The sequence below is a fragment of the Phyllobates terribilis genome, unplaced genomic scaffold (genome assembly GCF_046119375.1).
Source record: "Phyllobates terribilis strain yellow unplaced genomic scaffold, ASM4611937v1 Scaffold_3__8_contigs__length_932513732, whole genome shotgun sequence".
Taxonomy (NCBI): Eukaryota; Metazoa; Chordata; class Amphibia; order Anura; family Dendrobatidae; genus Phyllobates; species Phyllobates terribilis.
In genome coordinates this window covers 923,565,297-923,591,631 of record NW_027362763.1, presented here as the reverse complement: position 1 = coordinate 923,591,631, position 26,335 = coordinate 923,565,297, and the positions used below count along the sequence as shown (strand labels likewise).

The 26,335-nt window shown below is 45.5% G+C and overlaps 1 protein-coding gene across 4 annotated transcripts in view; it reads right to left on the bottom strand.

Annotated features, from left to right (window-relative positions):
• LOC141258396 (protein unc-93 homolog A-like) overlaps window positions 1-26,335 on the bottom strand; it is a 397,098-nt gene that overhangs the window by 236,907 nt on the left and 133,856 nt on the right. For 2 of the 4 annotated variants that reach the window (XM_073673394.1, XM_073673397.1), the window contains exons 3-4: window positions 9,537-9,644; window positions 7,913-8,142 (exon numbers count right to left, since the gene is read on the bottom strand). In XM_073673394.1, the coding sequence (XP_073529495.1) occupies window positions 7,913-8,142; window positions 9,537-9,644 (338 nt within the window). The remainder of the gene's footprint in view (window positions 1-7,912; window positions 8,143-9,536; window positions 9,645-26,335) is intronic. The other 2 variants (XM_073673396.1, XM_073673398.1) reach the window with 1 other exon arrangement.

Sequence of the window (26,335 nt, the reverse complement as noted above, 5' to 3'; positions counted from 1 at the left end):
CCCACGATGCCTACCAGCCAGCGGCCCCGGCACCGCGGAATAGCCCCCGATGGTTTCCGCTCAATATGCAAATGAGTGGCGCTATTTTTTTTTTTTTTTTTCACCTGCGGACTTTAGTCATAGATGTTAGGTCTATCGAGAAAGCCTGCATAACGTTATACAGCAGGAACATCTCAGTTTGAAATAGTTTGGAGAATATCTCCTATGTTATACAGGTGAAATCCCCAGTAAAAATAATACTTTGTTCGGTTTTTAACACAATACAGCAGGAACATCTCAGTTTGAAATAGTTTGGAGAAAATCTCCTATGTTATATCGGTGTCATGCACAGTAATAAAAATCCTTTGTTCGTTTAGTAACGTTATACAGCAAGTCATATCTTACCTTGTCATTTAGTGCTGAAATTCACGTGTGTGCAGAGCTGTTGCAGAGGAAAAAATCTAATTTTGTTTTGCTAATAACATGCTACAGTATCTGAGCAACATGAGTGGGAAAAAGAGAGGTTGTGGTGGATGGGGAAATAGGCTTGGTGTTCAAGGTATACATGGGATAGGTGGTAATGTTAGTGAAAGCACTTGTGAACCAACATTGTCATGTCCTATCCAAAGACAATTGACAACTTCTGTTACTGGATGGGCTACTCCACTCCCTTTCTTTGGCAGCCGCACAGCAATACACCTCGTTGATAAGGGCCAGAAAGAGCAGGTGCTCCAGTGGATGGCAAGCGCTGCTTCAAGTGGCCTCTCCTCTTCTTCCTCCACCTCAACATCATACACAGTACAGTCCACAGAGGTGGCACCCCAATTACCCTTGCTCCCCCCCCCGTGTCACAACTGTCCAAGCACCCAACTGACTGTAGCGAACCACAAATGGGCGAGTCTGTGGAACTGTTCACCCATTCTATACCATGGGCATTAGAAGTGTACTCCAAACATTCACAGAGTCAAGAGGAGGAAGAAAGCATCTGCACCGATGCCCAAAATTTTTTTACATTGCATTCGGGGCAGGACGGAGTAAGATCCAAGCAGGTTCCTGACCCTCATCACCACACGTTAACCACCGGGGAGGGATGTGGTCCTGATGAGACTCAGATACCTGATGCTCATACGGACTGTAGTGTGCTGTCAGGGCAACAAGAGGAGAAGGGTCACTCTGAGTCAGAGGAATGGGATATCACATTGGATGATTATGAGGTTGCACTTCCAACTTGGTGTGAACCTAGAGGCATGCAGCTGAGTAGCTCATCTGAGGAGGTGGAGGAAGAAGACAAGGAGGTTACGTTGCGCCTTATGGCGCAGACACGGAGTGATGCAAGCACGAGGAGCACTGCATCCTTAGCTACAACTGTGGAAGTGACCAGCAGCAGTCGAGGGTCTGCAGTTCGCAGGGACGGCAAGGGTTGCCTAGCCTGGGCCTTTTTTGAGACCACAAAGGATGAGCCAGCTCACGTTATCTGCAAACTTTGCGATAAAAAAACTCAGTAGAGGGAAAAAGTGCAATAATTTTACTACTACATGCATGAACCTTCACATGGCCAACCAAGATGCGTTACTCTGGCAATCTCACTGCGATAAAATGCGGACCAGCGGAACTCAACAACCATCTGATGCTCCATCAACCGCATCCGCTGCTTCTTCTTCCTTCTCTGTTACCATGCCAAGTATTGGCACGCTGGTCTCCCACTGCAGGACCTCTTCTTCTCTACCTGCTCCAGTCAGGCTGAGTGAGAGCCCGTCAGCGGTAACGGAAGCAGACATGCCTGCTGTGTTTGTTTCACAAAGCACACCACACGTTTCTCAATCCACCGTAACATCTGCTTCTGCACCTCACTCACAGTCCAGCAGTTTGTCCGTTTCACCGTACTCCGCCCTCTCTCAGCACTCAGTCCTGCATTTGTGGTCACATAAAAGACTGTTTCCTCCCACACATGACAAAGCTAAGAGGTGGAAATCCACCATCTATAATCTGTTGGCCACGGAAATGGTGGTGTCAGGCCCTAATTTTTAGAACTGTGAACACTCCTGTATGGCAGCTTTTTTACTGAGGAGGTAACCGAAGAACCTGAAGGAAACCCCCGCAAACACAGGGAGAACATACAAACAACTTGCAGATGTTCTCTATCATCATAAAGGAGGTAGCTCGTTGTCTAGGAGACCGACCACTGTTCCTGTCTACCTTGTGAACATTGTGTTGAAGCTTGCAAGGTGTCACTGGTTTACCGTGACAGAGAGGAGCCAGAAGACCGCAGCGTCTGATTCCTCCCACTCCTGCAGTAATTAAAAAGAAGGCTTTTTCCTTCATAGTAATCGTTGCAAATTCGACGATCGTAATCCAAATCGAATATTGAAACATTCGCTCATCTCTAGCCAGGACCTCCAAAGCATAGACAGACAGTTCATGCCACATGTCCTGCTTGGATACCCAATATTTGTAAGGCACAGAGGAATCACAGAGGACACTGGTATGGTCGCCAAGGGATTCCATCAGCATCTTCCAAAACTTTTCCCTCCTTGTCAGAGTACCTTATGCATCTGGGCCTGGGAGAGTCTGAGAGAACTGTCCCAGACCTTTGACCTTGTTCCCCTGCCTCTGCTGAATCATATTTGTGTCTCCCTCACCTGTACTCCTTGGTTGTCCAAGAAACTATGACCTCTGCTTCCAGCATTGTCAGATGGAAATGTTTTTAATAATTCCACAACAAGGGCCTTCTGGTAAAGCAACATTTTATTAGACCTCTCCACCACAGGAAGGAGAGATATAAAGTTCTCCTTGTAGCGTGGGACTAGAAGTGTGACCAACCAGTAATTACTGTTTTCTAAAATGTGTACAACGCGAGGGTCACGGGAAAGACAGCATAACATAAACTCAGCCATGTGTGCCAGACTGACAACAGCCAAGACTTCCCTGTCCCCACCAAGAGGACGACTGTCCATGTTCTCCTCCTTATCTTCCTCCTGGTCTTCCTCTTCGTTCTCCCTCTCCTCCCCCACTTCAGTCCATTCATGCTGAACAGACGGTATGAATGTGGTGTGGGAAGTACCGTCAGTAGTGCAGGAAACCAGGTCCTGTTCTTCCTCCTCCTCATTATCACCCAATCCGCGTTGAGATGAGATGAGGCTGGGCTGTGTAGCATCCCCCTGTATAGTTCCTTGCTCCATATCATCATGCTCTGCCTGCAAAGCCTCCTCTTTAATTGTGAGCAAGTGTTTCAGTAGGCAGAGAAGTGGGATGGTGATGCTAATTATGGCATCATCACCACTCACCATCTTGGTCGAGTTCTCAAAGTTTTGGAGAATGGCACAGATGTCAGACATTCATGCCCATTTATCAGCTCTTATGTGCGGAGGCTAACCGGAATATCGATGGGCATGTTGAAGCTGGTACTCAACAAGCTGGTACTCAACAACTGCCCTCGGCTGCTCACAAATCCTTCCCAACATATGCAACATTAAGTTCCAATATGTGGTGACATCGCACAACAGTCAGTGAGCTGGAAGCTGAAAACGCTGCTGAAGCACTACCAGGACGGCGGAAGCTGTAGTTGACTTTCGGAAATGGGCACATACACGGCGTAGTTTCACTAGCAGCTCAGGCAGATCTGGATAGGTTTTGAGAAACCACTGAACCATAGGTTGAGCACATGGGCCAGGCATGGTACGAGTGCAAGGTTGCCAAGCTTCAGAGCCGCCACCAGGTTCTGGCCATTGTCACACACGACCATGCCTGGTTGTAGGTTCAGCGGTGAGAGCCACAGATCTGCCTGCTATATTACAGCTTTCAACAACTCTGCAGTGGTGTGCGGTTTGTCACATAAGCAGATTAGCTTCAGCAGTGACTGTTGCCGCTTGGCTGAGGCAATGTTGCAGTGCTTCCAGCTTGCGGCTGCTGGGGTAATTTCGGAGATGGAGGCTGAAAAGGAGGAGGAGGTGCAGGAGCTGCTGTTTAATGTGGGGGTAAACCTGATTGACCCAGGGCCCGCAATACTCGGCGTTGGGAGGATGTGTTCTGTCTTAGGGTCCAACTGGTTCCCAGCTTCCACAATATTCACCCAGTGTGCCGTCAGTGAAATATACCGTCTCTGGCCACAAGCACTTGTCCACGTGTCCGGGGTTAGGTGGACTTTCCCAGTAACTGTGTTAGCAAAGGCATGGGTAATATTCTGGACATGTGCTTGTGTAAGGTGGGGACAGCACACTGGGAGAAATAGTGGCGGCTGGGGACTGAGTACTGAGGGACAGCCGCCGGTATGAGGTTTCGGAAAGCTTCCTTCTCCACAAGCCTAAAAGATAACATTTTCAGTGGAAGCAGTCTGGAAATGTGGCAATTTAGTATTGTGAGATGTGGATGGGTGGCTGCGTATTTGCGCTTGTGTTCCAAGGACAGGGGTAGGAACAACTGAACGCTGTCCTGGGACAAGGACGTGGATGTGGTTGCTGGTGGTAGTGGTTACAAGTGTGCAACGACAGGTAACTTTACCTGTGTCATGGACAGGGGATTGGCGTGCACGCACAACAGCGGAGTGGGCAGTGGTGTCACCCGCAGACACTGTTTCTGGACCCTGGCGTTCGGCCCAACTAACCGGGTGCTTTGCAGTCTGGCTGGTAGTTTTTCTGCCCCTGCTCATTCTGGCATGGCAGATGTTGCAAATGGCCTTTCTTGGGTTAACTGGACAGTGTTTCATAAAGAGCCAGACTCGGGAAGAATTAACAGTTGGACTGGCAACTTCCCTCGTATTGGTGTTTTAGGGAACAGTTGCCCGCCTTGTGTCTGTGGCCACCCCACTGCTTCTTCCTGACTGTTGTGGTGCTACGGCTCCCTCCCTCTCTACGCTGTTGGCCTCGCTATGCATGTCACCTTCCCAGGTTATCTCAGTGACTTCATCATCCACGACCTCATCTTGCACCTATGCACCCTGGTCTTCCTCCTGACTTTCTGGCAATTGTGTCTCATCAAACTGGTCTGGCTTCAAGAGTGGTGTTCCGCGGCATCCTAGAAAGTGGGACAAGAAGCTAGGTCAACATGATGTGGGTGCTTGTTGTACTCCCTCAGCAGGCACAGTTTCATCTTGCCCACGGCCTTGGCCTCTGCACGCACCATCAGTATCCCCGTTCCTTACCACGCGCCTTGCCCATTTTAAATGGAGTATAATATTTTGCAGCTTGCCAAAAATGTCAGGATTATTACCGCAGTAATATTTGATCATGTCTGATGACCACTTTTTATGTAGTGGCGGTATAGCAATGCTATTGGTCAGCGACCAAGTGCGGATATGTTTTGAACGCACAACTTTAAATGGCACACTTTAAATAGAATATAATATTCGACCGAATTTAAATGGCACACTTTAAATGGAATATAATATTTTGCAGCTTGCAAAAAAATTCAGGATTATTACCGCAGTAATATATGATCACGTTTGATGACCAAGTTTTTATGCAGTGGCGGTATAAGGATGCTATTGGTCAGCGACCAAGTGTGAATATGTTTTCAATGCACAACTGCCACGCTTTAAATGCAGTATAATATTTGTCAGCTTCCAAAAAAATTCAGGATTATTACTGAAGTAATATTTGACCACTTGAGACGATGGACAAATTTATCTGCTTCCACAAAACAGCAATGCTATTCAAATCATCCAAATCTGTCAGTGTGCTGTTAAGCAAATGGAGCAATTCAATGGTGTATTAAATTGCTTTTCACCAAAATTATCAGGATTAAGAGCAAAAAGAATATTGTAAGCCCTGATATCTAGGGCAAAGGATATGAGTTCCAGCAGCAGAAAGAACGTGCAATGGACCTACTCTGTACTATACTAGGTCTCAACAAACTCTGCCTAACTACTGCTATAAGCAGTATTAATATTCATCAGAATGAGCCCTTACAAGGAATGTTAGTGTAGATGAAATTAATAATTGTGTTGTGGAATCCCTGTTTAAAGTAAGCACCAATTCTCTCCCTTGCTCAGCTGCACCTCTCCCAGCTCTGCCTGTTTGACTGGGTAGACTGTGATGAGTATAGGGTCCTAGGTCGTATATAGAGCCGCAATGCAGCCAGACTATCACTGAAATGCCACAACCAACCTGGCAATGGCATTACAGTGACTGTCGGGCAATCCCTGCATGTTAATTGGCTGCCTAATAAGTGCCAAACATGTGGGGAGAGGAACTCGAGCTCCCGCCCGAACATTCAAAAAATACTTGCCGAGTAACGAGCATCTCAAGCACTGTGATGCTCAGGTGAGTAATGAGTAGTGACGAGCATGCTCGCCTATCACTAGTCTTAAGTTAACTATCACTGCATGCAAAGTCATACAGAAAAGACTGTTAAAGACTTAAAGCGCACCTGTCAGCAGGAGTGTGCTTAGTAAACTACGTACACTGTCAGGTGGGTGACATTACACTGAGTAAAATGATACTTTTGTTGATGAAATCCGTCCAGTGGTTCTTTTATAATCTTTATTTTCAGTTCTGCCATAATGATATGCTCGTGCTCTGGGGCGGGACTTTAGGGAGAGGCTGTAACTGGTGCTCTCATTATGTATTCGTATCTCTGGCCTCTGACAGGTCACTGTGCTTTCAGTGACCTGTCTACTATTTTAAATATTGTGTTACACGCACGCCGCTAGATTCAGATAGGGCGAGGCAGGTTTCATGAATTCTTTGGAATCCTGGGGGAACCGTTAGTCAGGGCGACCATAGGCTACAACTTCTCTCAGGCACACAATGGATTCATTTGCTTGCACAGACACATCTGACAAGGGTCCTTCTGAATGATAAAACAGTAACGTTTAATGAAGCACGGCCAGTGCAACTTAAATGTCCTTTGAGCAACAGGCTCCAGCAACAACAATACAGTTTCCTTAGCAGCACACTAGCACACAGTCTTTTCAGTAGTACAGTACAGCACACAGTCCATCCATTAGCACAGTGCTCCTACCAGCAGTCCCCGGTCCACAGCGTCCCTGGCTTTAACCTTAGTGTAGTGAGGTACGGGGGGGGGTTGAACGGCAGGATAAGCCCAGTTCTCAGACGTGGTGTTTGATCCCTGCTCTGCTGCAGATAACTCCTTGCTCCACTACTTTCTTCTGTAGATACGCCGAACAACCGGGTGGCAGGTGCAGTGGGGTAGTGTCCCTGGACCCTGGTCAGCCTGCTGAAGTGGTCTGCATCTTTTCAGCTTGCTCCCCAACTCAGAACTGACTCTACTCAGTCTCCTGAGGCAGACCTGCCACTCCCCCTTAGCTGCACCCTGTTAACTCCCCTGGTTGCTGGATGCTTCTCAAGCACAACACTATGTGTGGTATCTACCCGTCACAATTGCCTTTGTAATTTCTCTGCCTATGTGAAACTTACATGTCCGAAAATGGCCGCCGAGAGATGCTACTGTGCACGCGCGGGCGCCATTTTGCTTTTGGAAAAAGAATTTCGGTGCAGCAATATGGCGCCGCGTATGCACAGTAGCATCTCAGTAGCATCTCTCGGCAACCGAGTTTCTTTTTCCTGTAGCGCCCGTGCGTGCACAGTAGCATCGGCATGCGATTCAGAAACTGCATATCAATCTGATCAGCTTCTCCTGCTCTATAACCTCCTGCCTGCAGATCAGATACTATTTTCTACATGTCAAATTGTCTTTAAGATAAAAGAATACAATGTCTTCTGTAACCGTATCATTGATAGAGCACAGAAAATATACAATGTAATACAATACAATAAACTTGTATGCAATACAGGATATAATTACATAAAAATTTAAAATGACTTTCAAAGGAGAATTTACATTTTAAGTGGCTATTTGGAACATACTTATACAGTAACTATGTAGTTTTTTTCTGCTGCTATTCCATATTCTACTTTAAACAATTACCTATTTATCAAAAATTCTATATTGAGTGATACATTTTTACTATATTTACCTTCATTTGGTGTTAGTCCAAATATTAAAGATGAGATTAAATTTCCCCATACGCCTGAGGATTGGAATATTAGAAAAAAAAGTCCAAAATATTGATTGACAATATCTTTCCCAACCTTTCCAACTTTCTCAGCATATCGATTTCCACTCACTGTCAGATATGTACATTTTGCAGCCCACAATGGTGCACCTCCAAATCCCAAAATCACAGATGTTGGAATGAGAGTATACCTAGAAGAATTAAGTTTACATAGTTTTCTTTTCACTTTGCTATAACAATGAGTTTCAAATATTAGTAATAGTTTCCAAGAATCTTTCATTTTAGTCCTACCACTGCTCATTATCTGCCACTCCTCATAGTGTACATGCCTGTGTAACCCTCCCCACCATGGTGCCTCAATTAAAGAGAAGTTAAGCTCCCTGCTGCGCCACCTGTGAATAAAATCTAGCAAAGTACCTAGTGGCAGGTCCAAAATAAACAAGGATATCAACATGGTGATGCCTTGTTGAGTGGCCCAAATATATTTTCACCTGATCTAGACAGTGAAATGGAGTAAGGTTCATTCTGTTTCAGAAACACACTTTTAGGTCGGGTGAAAAAATATTTGGACCTCATGTATCTGTGACGTGAAGGATCCATATAATGAACATAGGTTGAAAAATGAAAATCAATTAACAATAATACGTAAACCTACTTTTTAGACAGGTTTTTCATGAATAATAATTATTTTCTATTAGCTTGTGTTACATGAAAATAAAAAAATGAGCAGTTACTCTCCTTTACTTGCTCCAGTGAAGTGTCTCAACCTCTACTCTGGTGTTTGTTTAAATGGAACCTGTCATTAGATTCATGCTGCCCAAACATGGTCAACATGAATCAGACATTGGCTGCATGATTGCAGTTAGGTATGTTTTAATCTGACATACAGTAGCACACACATATAGTGAGAGACCTGTCAGTCAACTAGAGCAGGGCAAGGAAAAGCCAGCTGGCTTTTCCAAGTATGTTTACTAGAGATGATCAAATCTCCTGAAATTCAATTTTGCCAGGGTCAGTGATTTTTTTCAAAATCAAATTAATAGGCTGTTTGTTATTACCAGATTACCATCTGTTTCTATAGTGATATCACATTGACATTAAAGCTGTGTTTCAATCACATAGACTGAAATCAGCACATAAAAACAGCACCAGAACCACCATCTGTACAGGAACACTGCACCAGATACACCATCAGTACATGAATTCATCACCTGAACAACTAGCAGTAGAAGAATGTAACACAAGTACTATAAGTACAGGAATATAGAATCAGAAACATCATTAGTACATGAAAATATCACCAGCATCAACATCAGTACATGAACACAGCACCAAGTTTAGTGCAGAGATCATAGCAATGTCATGTCAGTCCCCACAATATACATTGGTGTCAAATGGACCTACAGCTCCTAGTATCTCATTAACAATGGAAATTATATACTAGAAGTTGTTGTTACCAGTCAACATCTGACAAAAACCATATAGGAACCAAAGTACTGACTAGACACAGGCAGCATCAGAAATAAACATTTACATCCAGGAACCTTATAGTTGATGATATATCTGATTAGAGAGTCATTCTCACCCCTTTTGTCTCATTTGGTCCCACTTCATAATGATTTTAGACATCCACAGTTCTTCTCTGTAGACTTCCATCTTCTCTGAATTTCTGCTGCATATCCCAACAAGATACCTTTAAAAATATCAGTGCCGTTATTATGTCCCTAAATTAAAATAAATGACTTACGACGTACCCCGGAATAATAACTGCCCCTCACTGTGTTCCCCATACAAAATATGACCCCTACACTATCACTCTTGCTGTACAAAGCCTCCACACTTACCTATAAAATATTGCCTCTACACCCCTTATGATCTATAACTGCCACACTATCCGCCCTTATGAACTATAACCTCCACACCATCCTCCTTTATGTAGTATAACTTCCATGCTTTCTTATAATAATACATGTCTCCTTCTCTTTAATCATGATGATTAATAATGATTGTGCTTCCTTATAATGATGACCCACAACAACCATTCGCAGTATAATGGCCACCACTGCTTCCCATACACATTATGGCCACCACAGCCCCTAAATGCAATATCAGGGCCCCACAGGTTCCTATATGCATTATGATGGCGCCACATTCCTTTCTATGCAGTATGATGCTCTCTGCAGCTTCCTATATACTGTACGATAGCCCCCATATCTAACCTACACACACTATGATGATCACCACAGCCCCTTATATGCAAAATTATATCCTCACAGACCATAATTTGCAGTATGATGGCTCTCTATATAAAGTATTATGGTCCCCACAGTCTCCTTTATGCAGTTTAATGGCCCCTACAGTCCCCTGTATGCACTAGGATGGCCCCCACAGCTCCCTGTATGCAATATTATAGTCTTAACAGTCCCTTAAAAGCAGTTTGAAGGCTCTAACAGCCGATCATATTCAGTGTAATGGCTCCCACAGTCCGTAATATGTAAAATGATAACCTCACAGTTCCCTATATGCAGTGTGATGGCCCAGACAAGTTCCTATATACAGTATGGTGGCTCCCACAGCACCCTACATGCAGAAAGCTGGCCAATATGATGGCCCCCACAATCCCCCATATACAGCCCTCACAGCTCCCTATATGCAGTTGGAAAGCCTCCACATCTCCCAAAAATGCAATACGATAGCCTCCACAGCCTCTTATATGCATTATGATGGCTAACTTAGTCACCTAAATGCAATGATGGCCCTAGAGATTTCTATATGAGGTATGGTGGCCCCTACATTACACTCTCTATAGTATGATGGCCTCCACAGCTTCCTATATAAAGTTTTTTGGCCCCATAGATAAGATATATGCAGTATGATGACCACCACATCCCCTATTTGCCAAATGTTGTCCTCACAGCCCCTAATATTCAGTATGGTGGCTCACTATATGAATTATGATGGTATCCACAGAATCATAGAACTCACAGCTCCCTATATGCAGTATGCTGGCTCCCAAAGTCCCCTAAACGGTTTGTGATGGCCCCCCAGGTTCCTATATGCAGTATGATGGCCCTACAAGTTCTTATATACACTATGATGGCTCTCATAGAATATAGCATCTAATACGCTAGATGATGGCCTCTACACCTACCTATATACAGTATGATATCCCCACAACCCACTATACACAATATGATGGTCTCACAGCTCTCTGTAAATAGTATGATCACCCAACAGCTCTCTATATGCAGTATGATGGCCCAATATCCCTTATATACAGAATTATGGCCTGCACATCCCCCCATAAACAGTGTAATGGCATTAACAGTTCCCTACATGTACTATGATGACCCCACAGCTCCTATATATACATTTTTATGCCTTTAGAGTTCCATTTATACAGTATGATGACCTCACAGCCCCCTATATGGAGAATATTTTCTACAGCCCCAAATATGCAGTATAATGTCCTCACAGCCCCCAATATGCAGTATACTAGCCCCACAGACCCCTATGTACAGTATGATGGTCCTCACATCTTCCTATATGCAGTATAATGACCTTCACTGCTTCCCTATAAACAGAATGATGGCTCCCACAGCTCCCCTATATACAGTATGATGGCTTCCACATCCCCCATACACAGTATGAAGTTTTCAAATCCCTCCATTTGCAGTATGATGGACCCTACAGACCCCTACATGCAGAATAATGACCCCAAAACTCTAAAAATTAAGTATTATGATCCTCATACCACCCCTATATACAGTATGATGGCTGCCACAGTCCTCCATACACAGTATATGGGTCTGCAGCCACCTATATGCAGTATGAGGGCCCCTAAAGCCCCCTATATGCATTATGATGCCCCCTGCCCTATATAAGGAGTATGTTGGCCTCCACTGCTTGCTAAGTACAGTATGTTGGCCCTCACAGCCCTCTATATACAGTAGGAAAGTACCAACAGCCCCCCCCCAATTTTCAGTATAAAGGCCACACAGCCCCCTATATGCAGATTTATGTCCCTGCCGCCTACTATACACAGTATGATGGTCCCACAGCTTCCTATAGATGGTATATTTCCCCCACAGCACTATATATGCAATATAATGGCCTCCATAACTCCCTATAATGAGAATTGTGATCACTTCAGCTCCTATTTGCAATATGATGGTCCCCATAGCTCCTTCTCCACTGCATGATGTCCTCACAGTCCCCTATATTTAAGCTTTTTTCACTGTTTTCAGAACATTAACAATAAGAACATGGAAGAGTCCAGGAGCCATTTGGTGAGCTGCATATCCTGCTACATGTTCACAGACTTGCCAGTGGAAAAGCCAAACTTCACATGCCAGAAATGCAAGCTTGTGTCCCTGTTGGAGGAAAAGTTGCGAAATCTAGAAGAGAGGTTAACTACCTTGAAAATCATTAAGGAAGGTGAAGAGTTCTTAGACAGAGCAGAATTATCTCTTCATGATTCAGAAAGAGAAGAAATTCGAACTGCACCTGACGAAACAGAGGAATGGAAGCATGTGACCCAGAGAAGCAGGAGGATCGAGAGGCAGCCAGCACCCATACTGCTCAGGAACCAGTACCAGGCTCTCACGCAGGAGAACCTTGAAGAAATACAGCAAGATAAGACTTTGCCAGCAATGAATAACCTTGTAAGTCCTCAGAATCCTCCTGGATGGAGAAAGAAGAATGTTGTGAAGAAAAAACGAAGAGTGGTGGTCATGGGGGATTCCCTGTTAAGAGGAACAGAGGCCGCTATCTGCAGACCAGACATAACCTCAAGAGAAATGTGCTGTCTTCATGGAGCAAAAATTAAAGATGTGTCTGACAGGATATCAAGACTCTTCAGACCTACAGATCACTACCCATTCCTGCTAATACATGTGGGGACAAATGACACCGCAAGAAAGGACCTGGAAACCATCTGCAGTGACTTTGAAGACTTAGGCAAGAAAGTGAAAGAATTGGGAGCGCAGGTGGTCTTCTCATCCATCCTCCCAGTGGATGGCCATGGAACAATGAGGTGGAATAAGATTCTACAGGTGAACAACTGGCTACGTCGATGGTGCCGTCAACAAGGATTTGGATTTCTGGATCACGGGATGAATTACCTATACGATGGACTACTTGCTAGAGATGGGGTGCACCTTACGAAGACTGGAAAACATGTATTTGGAAGTCGCCTTGCTACACTCATCAGGAGAGCTTTAAACTAGAACAATGTGGGAAGGGAAGCAAAAGGCCAGAAAAAGCCATACAGCTGACAAATACTATTGAGATCTCTGCTACTGGAAGTGGAAAGAAAGAACAAAGACAAAAAAATCTAAATAAAAATATGGGAGGAAGAGAAACCAATCACAAGCTAAAATGTTTTTATACAAATGCACAAAGCATGGGCAACAAACAAGGAGAATTGGAACTACTAATGCAGGAAAAGAAATATGATGTCATTGGAATCACTGAAACTTGGTGGGACGATACACATGATTGGAATAAAAGGCTAAAAGGATACAACTTATTTGCAAGAAACAGAATTGATAAACGAGGAGGAGGTGTCGCATTGTATGTTAGAAAAGCGTATATCTGCACAGAGATTGAAGCTTCAGAGACTGGGAGTTCTGTGGAAACTGTTTGGGTAAGAATACAAGGAGAGAACAACGGAAAGGACACCATTGTAGGCATTTACTACAGGCCACCTGGGCAAGCTGAAGATATGGATGAACTCTTTATGTATCAAATGACCAAGTTCTCCAAAAAATATGACGTAGTGGTCATGGGAGATTTCAACTATCCAGACATTTGTTGGGAATCTCTCTCAACTAAAACTAACAGGTCAAGCAAATTCTTATCCTCTCTTGCTGACAACTTTATCTTCCAAAAGGTAGGGGAGAAAACAAGGGGATCTGCTACTTTGGATCTAATCCTTATAAACAGGGAGGAAATGGTTGAGGAGGTAAAGGTGGCTGGGACCCTAGGAGGCAGCGATCATGCTATTATAGAATTTTGGATAACTAGAGGAGGAAGACATGTGAAGACTCAAACTTCAAGGTTAGATTTTAGAAAGGCAGATTTTAAGAGACTCAGAAAGAGAATAGGAGGGATCCAATGGCTGGATGTCCTTAAGGACAAAAATGTCCAGGAAGGATGGGAAATTTTTAAAAATGAGATTCTCAAAGCACAATCGTTAACAATCCCGAAAAGTAGGAAGAATGGGAAGCATTTAAGGAAACCAGGATGGATGAACACAGAACTTAAACACATGCTAAAAAGAAAGAAAGAAATGTTTATTAAATGGAAAGAGGGAGGCATATCTAAAGAAGATTATAATGCAGTCTGCAGATCCTGTAGGGCACGTATCAGGTTAGCTAAAGCTGACAATGAATTAAGGCTTGCAAGAGATGTCAAAAGCAATAAAAAAGGATTTTGGGGGTATGTCAAAAGTAAAAGAAAAGTCAAAGATGCTATAGGATTTTTACAGGATGAAAATGGAGAAATGGTAAGAGAGGATGTTGAGAAGGCCGAACTTTTTAATTCCTATTTTGCATCTGTTTTCTCTCAGAAAGAAAATGTAACATCAACTGATTTTCACTGTCCTTTTAAAGGAATAGAAGAATCCAAGTTATCTGTAAACAGAAAGATTGTGAGGGAATATTTAGCTAACATAAATGAGTTCAAGTCTCCAGGTCCAGATGAATTACACCCCAGAGTACTGAAGGAGATCGTAGAAGAAATTTTAGAACCACTCTCCATAATCTTTGAAAATTCTTGGAGAACAGGAGAAGTCCCAGAAGACTGGAGAAGAGCAAATGTTGTTCCTATCTTCAAAAAGGGGAAGAAGGTGGACCCAGGGAACTATAGGCCGGTGAGTCTGACTTCTATACCAGGAAAGATCTTTGAACAAATTATTAAACATCATGTATGTAAGTACCTGGATAAGAATGAAGTGATTAACCAGAGTCAGCATGGGTTTGTAACTAACAAGTCATGTCAGACTAACTTAATTTCCTTCTATGACAGAATCACTGACTGGGTGGATCAGGGAAATGCTGTAGATATAGTATATCTTGACTTCAGCAAAGCATTTGACAAAGTATCTCACACCATCCTTATTGAAAAAATGACCAAGTATGCAATGGACCAGGCAACTGTTAGGTGGATTCATAACTGGCTTAGTGATCGGACTCAAAGGGTGGTTGTAAATGGCTTCACATCCAGCTGGATGAATGTCTCAAGTGGGGTACCACAGGGCTCTGTCCTGGGACCTGTATTGTTCAACATCTTCATCAATGATTTAGATGAAGGAATTGAGGGTAAACTGATTAAATTTGCTGATGACACAAAGCTAGGAGGGATAGCTAATACTAGAGAAGAGAGAGAGAGGATTCAAAAAGACCTAAATAAACTGGAGCAGTGGGCAGCAACCAACAGAATGGTTTTTAACAGGGAAAAATGCAAAGTACAACATCTGGGCAATAAAAATGAAAAAAGCATCTACAGAATGGGAGGAATAGAGCTAAGCAACAGTACATGTGAAAAAGACTTAGGTATACTAATAGATCATAGACTGAACATGAGTCAACAGTGTGATGCAGCAGCAAAAAAGGCAAATACAATTCTGGGATGTATTAACAGAAGCATACAGTCTAGATCACGTGAAGTCATTATCGGTCTTTACTCCTCTTTGGTCAGACCTCATCTGGAATACTGTGTACAGTTTTGGGCACCACATTTTAAAAAAGACATAGACAAACTGGAACAAGTTCAGAGAAGAGCGACCAGAATGGTGACTGGTCTGCAAACCATGTCCTATGAGGAACGGTTGCAGGATTTGGGAATGTTTAGCTTGCAAAAAAGAAGACTGAGAGGAGACTTAATAGCTGTCTACAAATATGTCAAGGGCTGTCACATTGTTGAAGGATCATCTTTATTCTCATTTGCACAGGGAAAGACTAGAAGCAACGGGATGAAACTAAATGGGAGGAGACACAGATTAGATATTAGAAAAAACTTTTTGACAGTTAGGGTGATTAATGAGTGGAACAGGCTGCCACGAGAGGTGGTGAGTTCTCCTTCACTGGACGTCTTCAAACAGAGGCTGGACAGACATCTGTCTGAGATGATTTAGTGAATCCTGCTTTGAGCAGGGGGTTGGACCAGATGACCCAGGAGGTCCCTTCCAACTCTACCATTCTATGATTCTATATGCACTAAGAGGGATTTTACTGCCCCTTATATGCAGTATGATGGCCCCACATCACCTATATGAAGTATTAAGGCCCCCACAGATTCATATATACAGTATGATGGCCCACACAGCCTATATGAAGTATGCTGGCCCCCACATCCTACTGTATATAGTATGAAGGCCACTACAATCCCCCCATATACAGTATGATGTACATACATCTACTATATTCATTATTAAGACACTCACAGCTCGCTATATGCAGAAAGAAGGCCCCCACAGCTCCCCTATATGCAGTATGATAACCTTCAAAACCCCTAAATGCAGTATAATGACCCCCACTGTTAAATAAAGGGAATATGATTTACCTACACAGGTTCCTATATGCAGTATGATGGTCTTCAGCTACCCCTTATGCAGTATGATATCCACACAGCCCTCAAAATGCAGTATGATGGTCTCCACATCCCCTTATATATATTTTGATGGTCCCACAGCCTCCTTTATGCAGTATGATGGCCTCCACATCTTCATATATATAACATGATGGCTCCCACAGTGCCCCAATATACAGCGTGATAGCTCCCACTGCCACCCATGTGCAGTGTAGATATCCTCAAGCCCCTAATATGTAGTACAATGGCCACCACATCCCCCTATATAAAGCAGGTAGTCCCCACAGCTCACTATACACAATATGGTGGTCTCACAGCTCCCAGTAAACTGTATGATCCCCACACAACTCCCTATATACAGTATGTTGTCTTCCATTGCTCACTATAAATAGTATGTTGGCCCCCATCAGTCCTCTTTATAGAGTACTAGATGGTGGCCCGATTCTAACGCATCGGGTATTCTAGAATATGTCTCCTGACGGTGGCGTACTTATTTTAAATCTGCCGCAAATTGGCCGGAGACCGTGTTTAAATTTGGCGCCACATTCGCAGATTGGTCGCCGCAGGCGGCGGCGAGCAATCATCAGAGCGGTGTTTAAATTTGGCACCGATATCGCTGATTGGTCGCCACCTGCCTTATAATGCCCCATGCAGGATGTCACTCCCCCCCCCATATAATGCTCCATGCAGGATGTCACATCCCCCCTCCCTTATAATGCCCCATACAGGATGTCACTCCCCCCCATATAATGCCCCATGCAGGATGTCACATCCCCCCCTCCTTTATAATGCCCCATGCAGGATGTCACATCCCCCCCTCCCTTATAATGCCCCATGAAGGATGTCACACCTAGTGTTGAGCCACCCCCGTAGTGTTCGAGTTCGGTTCGGTTCGTCGAACACCCGTGTGTTCGCCGAACTGTTCGTCGAACTGTTCGTCGAACACCTTCGAACACCGTTAAAACCAATGGCAGGCAAACAAAAACACATAGAAACACATAGAAAACACCTTCAAAGGTGTCCAAAAGCTGACAAACTGCTCAGAAGACACAACTAACACATGGAAAAGTGACAAGTACATATAGTCATGCGAAAATAAAAGAGGTGGAGGAGTAAAAGGAGGGGGAGACACAGATATAGGCATGTCATGCCCTTCTAAAATCCAAAAAGTGAGAAGCCGACACGGCCAGTCCGCTCCTGCCCGTGCCACCTCCGTGTCGCCGGGTTTGTGCCAGAGCCGCGGTGAACCCTGATGGCCAGCCCCCCTCTCCCAATACTGGTGCCTGTCCGCTGGTGGGTCGAGCGAGCCCCCCTGTGGTGGAGGCAGCTCTAAGCTTTTTAATTTAAATTGTCTCTCTAATTTGAATGAATACACTTTAAATCCATTTACAAGGATCTATTGGAGGGCAAGTCTCATGCCAGCAGCCGCGTAATTCCAGCTCCAGTAGCGTCCACTAAAGCTGCTGCAGTTAAAAAGCTTTTATAAGGATCGAGCTCAGCTGTCCACCGCAAGGCATCCTACTGCCAGTCCCAGCCCCTATGCCTTGGGGTGCCTCCTGATGCTCTTCACTGAGTATCCCATGGTCCCGAAGCATTTCCTTTGAAAAAATTAAGTGTCTAAACTACAGGTGGTGTAGCTTGCTTAACAGCCGGGATAATCCGCTGACTAGCAGACACTGCTACTAGGCACAAAGTATTTCCTGGGCTAGATGCAGTTAAAAATTTGTAATTAGATACTCTCGTTGGATGCTGAGAAAGCATTCCATAGAGTCTCCTGGCACGCCATATATGATTCTCTTAAAAAGCTTGGGGTAGGGGTCTAGGGGACCCTTTTATAGCCAAAATCACGGCCCTGTATCGCAATACGTCACCTAGGCTGAAGATAAATGGAACTGTAGCACCCTGAGGGCTCGGTTGCTACAGACGTATTGCACCTCACCCAGAGGTGTGATATCTCACTCTCAGGTAAGGATGGAGTGTGGATCAGGACCCGACACCTGCATGCATTACACCACATTGCCGTGGGGCAGGGCGACCAATATGCCCCTGAGATGGGCACGACAGTCCCTGTCCCTGGCTGGAGTGAGGGGAGGGAACACTGAGGAAGGGGAACCCTGTAGTGCAGGAGCAGGGAGGAAGCACTTCCTGGGTGCATTGAGAAGGGAGTATAAAAGGTGGGCACCATCTTAGTTCAGTGCAGAGAAGTCTGAGCAGAAGTGGCAGGGAGCAGGGGCTCTGCATGAGCTCTGCTCCGGAGGCGGGCCTAGTAACAGAGGCCCAGGCCTGGAAGAGGGAGAAGGAAGGAAGAGGAGCGGAGAAGGCTCCAGGAACGAGGAATGAAGGGATCCCAGGGGTGCGGACGGGCGAGTCGCCACCGCACGCCCGAATCCACCTGCGTGGAGGGGTCAGGCCAAAGGGGGAGACCGGTCCCCGAACTAGTGGAGGCAGGAAACGACCCTCAGCTAGAAACCGGAGGCTCTGACATTTTATGTGGCGCAGCCCCTCGCTACACCCGCTAGGAAGGCACCACATAGGGTCAGGGAAACTGGCGCCAAGTTTACCAAGAGGAGGCCCGAGGCAGCCGGACAGAAGTGTTGGTAAGAAAGGCCAGACAAAGGACACACAAAGGGGGTCCTGTGAAGTGCTCCAAAGTTATCTGGGAGTTGTCTGAGCCCCTCACCTGGTGAGCACAGTACGACGTGGGCAGCCGTTACCTGCAGACGTGGTCTGGATAATAAGAACTGTGAGTAAAGGCCCTGGACTGCATCACTGACTCCGTGTCGTTACTGCTGCTGCCCTGCACCATCACCCCCATCCTCCGCATACACTGCCCTGAGGCTATACTCCTCCCGTGGGGAGTTATGCTACGCTCTGCTGCACCCACAACACCAGCCTCAGCGGTCTGCCCTGTAGCGGCGGTTCACTCTGACCGCAATCCACGGGTGGCGTAGTCGGACATTTAAACATCAAAACCACATAAATAGTTCCGCCACTGGTTTGACCGCCCTGAGCCACGGAACCGGGTCGCCGCCACGAAGACTACAACCACCAGCATCCACCAAAAAGGGTCCGGCTCCGGGTGTCCCAAGGCCCAGGGGGTGCGTCAGAACATTTTCATCACCTTTCACAATCACCAATGGGACAAGGCAGGGATGTCCTCTGTCCCCTCTCTTATACATCCTAGTGACGGAGCACCTGCTCTCATCAATTCGCCATAACCCCAATATTAGGTGGATTGAGGTGGGAGGCACCGAGTACAAGTGCTCTCTATTTGCTGATGATGTCCTAGTATATATCACTCAATCACATATATCCATCCATGCTGTTATGGCTGAAATAGATCACTTTGTTACATGGTAAAATTTTAAAATCAATGCAGCGAAGTCTGAGGCCCTCGATGTCTCCCTCCGCAAATCCATATAGGATTCCATCCAGTCCAACTTTCCCTTTGCCTGGCCCTCACAGGGTATCAAATACTTAGGAATTCCTATTCATAAAGACCTCTCCCATCTATGTTATCTTAATTTTGGGCCCTTTATTGAACAATTCCATACAGACCACGGTTGGCAAGTTAGAACTGTAAGATTCACTACGTGAACCGCTGGTGTTTTGTGGAAAAGCACATGTACACTGCGTTCCAAATTATTATGCAAAAAGTGTTTAGGAGTGATAAGGGAAGAATTTGTTTGTCAGTTAAACTCATTGATGGTGATGTGTGTCAGGGCTCTTTATATCACTGTAAGCAATTGCAGACACCTGTGCTAATTAGTTTGGCAGGTGTGTCCAATGAAAGGCAAGACTACTTAAGAAGGCTCTCTCACATTATTAAGCAGCCTACATTTTCTGCCAAAATGGGAAAGAAAAAGGATGTGTCGGCTGCTGAGAAGCAACAAATTGTGGAGTGTTTAGGTCAAGGCATGACTACAATCAACATTGTGCGATGATCAGGATGAAGTGTCTTGGCAATCAAGAAGTATGTAGCTGATTCACAGTACACACGTGTGCGTGCTGATAAGGGCAAATTGAGGACTCTTTCCTACAGGCAATTACGTCAGGTTGAAAGAGCAGCAGCAAAAAAGCCTTGTCATAGCAGCAGACAAGTTTTTGAAGCTGCTTGTGCCTCCAACGTCCCCCGAACAACAAGATGCAGGGTCCTTCAGAGGTTTGCAGCTGTGCATACGCCATCCTGTCGACCTCCTCTATCCACTTCACACAAGCAGAAACAGCTCCAGTGGGCCAAACATTACATGAAGACTGATTTCAAAACTGTTTTGTTCACGGATGAGTGCCGTGCAGCGCTCGATGGTCCAGATGGATGGAGTGGAGGATGGCTGGTTGATGGACACCCCACGCAAACACGGCTACAGCGCCAACAAGGAGGAGGTGGAGTAATGTTTTGGGCTGGAATCATGGGGAGAGAGATTGTCAGCCCCTTTAGGATCCCTGAAGGCGCTAAAGATGAACTCCATAATGTATGTGGATTTTCTCAAACAGCACTTCCTGCCATGGTTCAAGAAGAAGAACCGTGTATTTCACAGCAAGATCATTTTTCTGCATGATAATGCACCATCTCATGCTGCACATAAAACATCTGCATCTCTGGCTGATATGGGCATAAAAGGGGACAAACTTATGGTGTGACCCCCATGCTCCCCTGACCTCTACCCCATTCAGAACCTTTGGAGCATCATTAAAAGGAGTGTCTATGATGGCGGGAGGCAGTTCACATCTAAGCAACAGCTCTGGGAGGGTATTCTGTCCTCATGCAAAACAATTGAAGCAGAAACCATCCAAAACCTGACAAATTCAATGGACGAGAGAGTTCAGAAGCTCCTTTCGAACAAGGGGTCCTATGTGAAAATGTAACATCACCTAGAATAAAGTTTTGAGTTGAAAACTGTTTGATTTCAGTTTCTAACAACCTGCTAATGCTTATAATTTCAAAAATGACCATTTTTTTGGTCTTTATTAAAATGAAAAGGTTGATCGAATAGTTTGGGGGATCTAAGAGTGTGGCAACCCAGTAGTCATGATTACTTCGAATTCTGACAATATGAGGGTCATGCTGCAGGTAGTGCAGCAAGAAGGCACTTATGTGTCTTGCGCATCTCGGAGCCCCAAAATTATTTTCCGGGCTAGATGCAGCTAAAAATTATTTTTAATTTTAAATCTGGTGGAGCTTATTATAGATGGCCTAATAGGATCAGTGCTGCACACTGCTACAAAGCCCAAATTATTTTCCAGTCAAGATACAGATAAACATGATTAGTAATTTGAAAGCTTAAAACGTTTGGTAGGGTGATTTTAACCAATCATCAAGCTTTTACTCTCCCCAGGATGACACAGGGGTAGAAAAGTCGTTTCGGATCCATGATTTGTTCATCTTTATGAACGTGAGTCTGTCTACATTATCAGTGGAGAGCCGCGTGCGCTTATCTGTCAGCACACCACCAGCAGCGCTGAACACACGTTCAGACAGAACGCTGGCTGCGGGGCATGACAAGATCTCCAAGGCGTAAGTGGCTAGCTCCGGCCATTTATCCAGATTGGAAGCCCAAAAAGAGCAAGGGTCCAGTGACACAGTCGTGGCTTCAATGTTTACTTGGAGATACTCCTGTACCATCGTCTCTAGGCGTTGACTATGTGTCAGACTTCTTGTCTCCTGTGGCCTTGCAAAGGATGGGCTAAAAAAGTGGTGAAATGATTCCGCAAAATTGATGTTACCAGCAGATACTGTGGTTCTGTTACGGTTTGAGTGCTGAACACTTGACGGTCCCACGGTTGGCAAGTTGGAACTGTGAGATTCACTACGTGCACCACTGGTATTTTGTGGAAAAGCACATGTAAGATTCTGCAACAGTCTCTGCTGATACTCCTGCATGCGTGCATCCCTTTCTATGGCAGGAATAATTTCTGCAAATTTACTTTTGTACCGGGGATCTAACAGTGTGGCAACCCAGTAGTCAGGATTATTTCTAATTCTCACAATTCGAAGGTCATGTTGCAGGTAGTGCAGCAAGAAGGCACTCATGTGTGTTGCGCATCCAGGAGCACCAAGTCCCTGTTGTGTTGGTGGCGAGGTAACAATCATGCTTCCTTCCTCTGTCCTCTCCCCCCAACCTCGCACAACAGAAATGTGATCAAGTTCTCCCTCATCTGATGAGTCTTCCATCAGTTCGTCCTCCACTTCTTCCTGGGCTCCTGCACCTTCCTCACTAGTTTGGCTGCTACCATGCGCCCTGGTGAAACCATCTCCCCCACCCTCACATGCCTGCCGCCTTGGTGCTGCCGACCTTCTGGACCTTGCAGATGTTAGCCCTTCCGCATACAACTCCTCCTCCTCTACTTCCTCCACCTCCTCTTGTGCCACCACCTGACTCCGAATTCTGTTTAACATGTGCTCCAGCATGTAAATCACCGGAATAGTCATGCTGATAATGGCATCGTCAGCACTAAACATCTTCATCGCCATTTCAAAACTGTGCAGAAGGGTGCATAGGTCCCTGATCTGAGACCACTCCTCCAGCGTGATTTGCCCCACCTCTGAATCTCGTTGGCCCAGGCTATACGTCAGAACGTATTGCACCAGGGCTTGTCGGTGCTGCCACAGTCGCTGCAACATGTGCAGAGTTGAATTCCACCGGGTAGGCACATCGCATTTTAGCCGGTGAAGTGGCAGGCCCAACGACTTCTGTAGAGATGTAAGTCGCTGAGCTGCGGGATGCGAACGGCGGAAGTGAGCACACAGCGACCGTGCCCTCTGCAGAAGGCCATCTAGTCTGGGATAGTGGGCTAAAAATTGCTGGACAACCAGGTTCAACACGTGAGCCATACAAGGCACGTGTGTGACATTGCCCCGGCGAAGGGCCGCACCCAGGTTTGCAGCATTGTCGCACACGGCCTTCCCTGGTTTCAGGTCCAGTGGAGACAACCATTCATGAAATTGGTTCTCCAGAGCTGACCACAACTCCTCAGCTGTGTGACTCACATTTCCCAGACATTTCAATGTAAAAACCGCCTGATGACGTTGAGCCCTACTGCCAGCATAGTAAGGAGGTGTGCAGGATCCCTTCTGCGCAGTTAGAAAGCTTGTGGCATGACCAGACAGGCTTTGGGTGCAGGTGGAAGACCGAGAGGAGGTTGAGGAGGCAGAAGCAGTGGAGGAACTTTGACATAAAGAGGATTGACGCACAACTCGTGGGGACGGCAAGACTTGGACAGCAGCCCCTTGTCCTGCTGTCACCATAGTTACCCAGTGCCCAGTCAGCGACATGTAACGCCCCTGTCCATGCCTACTCGTCCAAGTGTCTGTGGTGAAATGCACCCTGTCACACACAGAGTTTCTCAAAGAAGCAGTGATGTTGTGTGTGACATGCTGGTGGAGCGCAGGCACACCTTTCTTTGAGAAGTAGTGCCGACTGGGCATCTGGTACTGGGGCACTGCGACGGACATAAGGTCTCGAAAATCCTCTGTGTCCACCAGGCGGAAAGGCAGCATTTCTGTAGCCAAGAGCTTGCAGATGGTGAAATTCAACCTCTTAGCTTTCTCATGGCTAGGAGGAAATGGTCTTTTACTTGTCCACATCTGAGGGACCGAGGGCTGGCTATTGTGCTTAGACGGGGTTGATAAGGGTGTCCCCGGCAAACTGCCGGTCTGTGAGGAAGATGCAGGCGGACATGTTAGGTTGCCTTCATCCAAAGGTGGTGCTATCGATGTCGGACAGCGCTCAACACCAGCTGGTGTTACCACCTCCAAAGAAAATGATGACCTGCCAATCACGCTGGCTGTTGCGGGTAAAGAGGTGGCAGGTCTGCGCCCCAAAACAGGTGTGACTGCTGTCCCCCCAGTCACAGAGGATGAAGAGGCCGCGGATGCACAAGATATGGCAGACGGCGGTTGGCCCGGCCGGCTAGGCCGCATTGTAGCACACTGAGCTTCCCACTGCAACTTATGCTTCATGTCCATGTGCCGGTTCATGCATGAAGTACTCAAACTATGTATTTTTTGGCCTCTACTTAGCTTTTGCTGACAAATGTTACAGATAACATGAGTTGGGTCATCTTTATCGATCTGAAAAAATGCCCAGGCTATGCAAGGCTTAGCACCCATGCGACCTGAAGAGCCACCACGACTTGTGGTGAGAGGCAGAGTTGTGTTTGAGGATGCAGTTGTTGACGTGCTTCCAGTACTACGTCTCTGTCCAGGAAGGCGCAACCTGACCTCGTCGTCACTAGCATCTTCCTCCACCTCCTCTGCTGACCTCATCTCTTGGCTGACTGTGGGTTGACAGTAAGTGGGATCTCCGACCTCATCATCATCACCCTGTGCGTTATCACACCCGTCGTCCTCAGAGCCAACCTGTTCCTGCCCTGACAAAAAACAAAAGTTGTCGCTCCAATCAGGTATTTGAGTCTTATCATCGTCTTCCTCATTGTCTCCACCAACAGGAGTTACAGTTTGGGAATGAGGGTCTACATTATGGTCAGAACCTTCTGCGTCTGGTCCTGGATCCGACTCATAAAGATTCTGGGCATCAGTGCAGATCATTTCCTCTTCTGGATTCACAGAAGCGCTGGAGTCGACCTCTGATTCCCAGGCTATAGTATGAGTAAACAGCTTTGCAGACTCAACCATCTGTTCTACCTCATACTCAGACGGGCAGCTGGAGATTTGGGAGCTGTGAGGAAGCAAGTGCGATTTGGGTGACACCTTTGAGGACTGGAGTATTTGTGATGTTGAAGTTGAAGTGGAGGAGAGCCCACTTAAAGGAGCACTTGATATCCGTTGAAGCACCTGCTGTTTTTGTGCCTCATCTGGAATTTGTAGCGATTGGCGTGGCCGTAAGAAAGGGATCTTATCACATTGTCCGCTAAAAGAAGTAGACATTTTAGTTTGGCTGGAAGATGGTCTTTCTTCTGCAGATGTTACTGTTGCTTTAACACCTACCCCACGGACACAACCTTTTTTCCCCTTCCCAACACGCCTATTCCCCTTTCCACCAGCAGCAGGCCTTTTTCCACTCATTTTGGTGGTTAACTAATTCACAACTCTGGAGTTGTTTGCACAAAAAAACAATGGATGGTAACCGAGCAGAGCTGAGTGGCCAAACTGTGGTATTAGGCCAAAACTATTGGCTGGGTTAGATGCAGAAAAAAATTATTTTGAATTTGCAACCTGATGGAGGTCAGTATAGATGGACTAATACAACAAGTCCCACACACAGCTAGAAGCCCAAATATTTTTTCAGAGGTACTGTAGATGCAGATAAAAATTTGTTTTAATTTGCAACCTGATGGAGGTCAGTATAGATGGACTAATAGAGAAAGTCCGACACACTACTAGAAGGCCAAATATTTTTTCAGAGCTAGATGCAGAAAAAAATTATATTCAGTTTGCAACCTGATGGAGGTCAGTATAGATGGACTAATAGAACAAGACCCACACACAGCTAGAAGCCCAATATTTTTTCAGAGGTAGATGCAGAAAAAAATATATTCAGTTTGCAACCTGATGGAGGTCAGTATAGATGGATTAATAGAACAAGACCCACACACAGCTAGAAGCCCAATATTTTTTCAGAGGTAGATGCAGAAAAAAATATATTCAGTTTGCAACCTGATGGAGGTCAGTATAGATGGATTAATAGAACAAGACCCACACACAGCTAGAAGCCCAATATTTTTTCAGAGGTAGATGCAGAAAAAAATATATTCAGTTTGCAACCTGATGGAGGTCAGTATAGATGGATTAATAGAACAAGACCCACACACAGCTAGAAGCCCAATATTTTT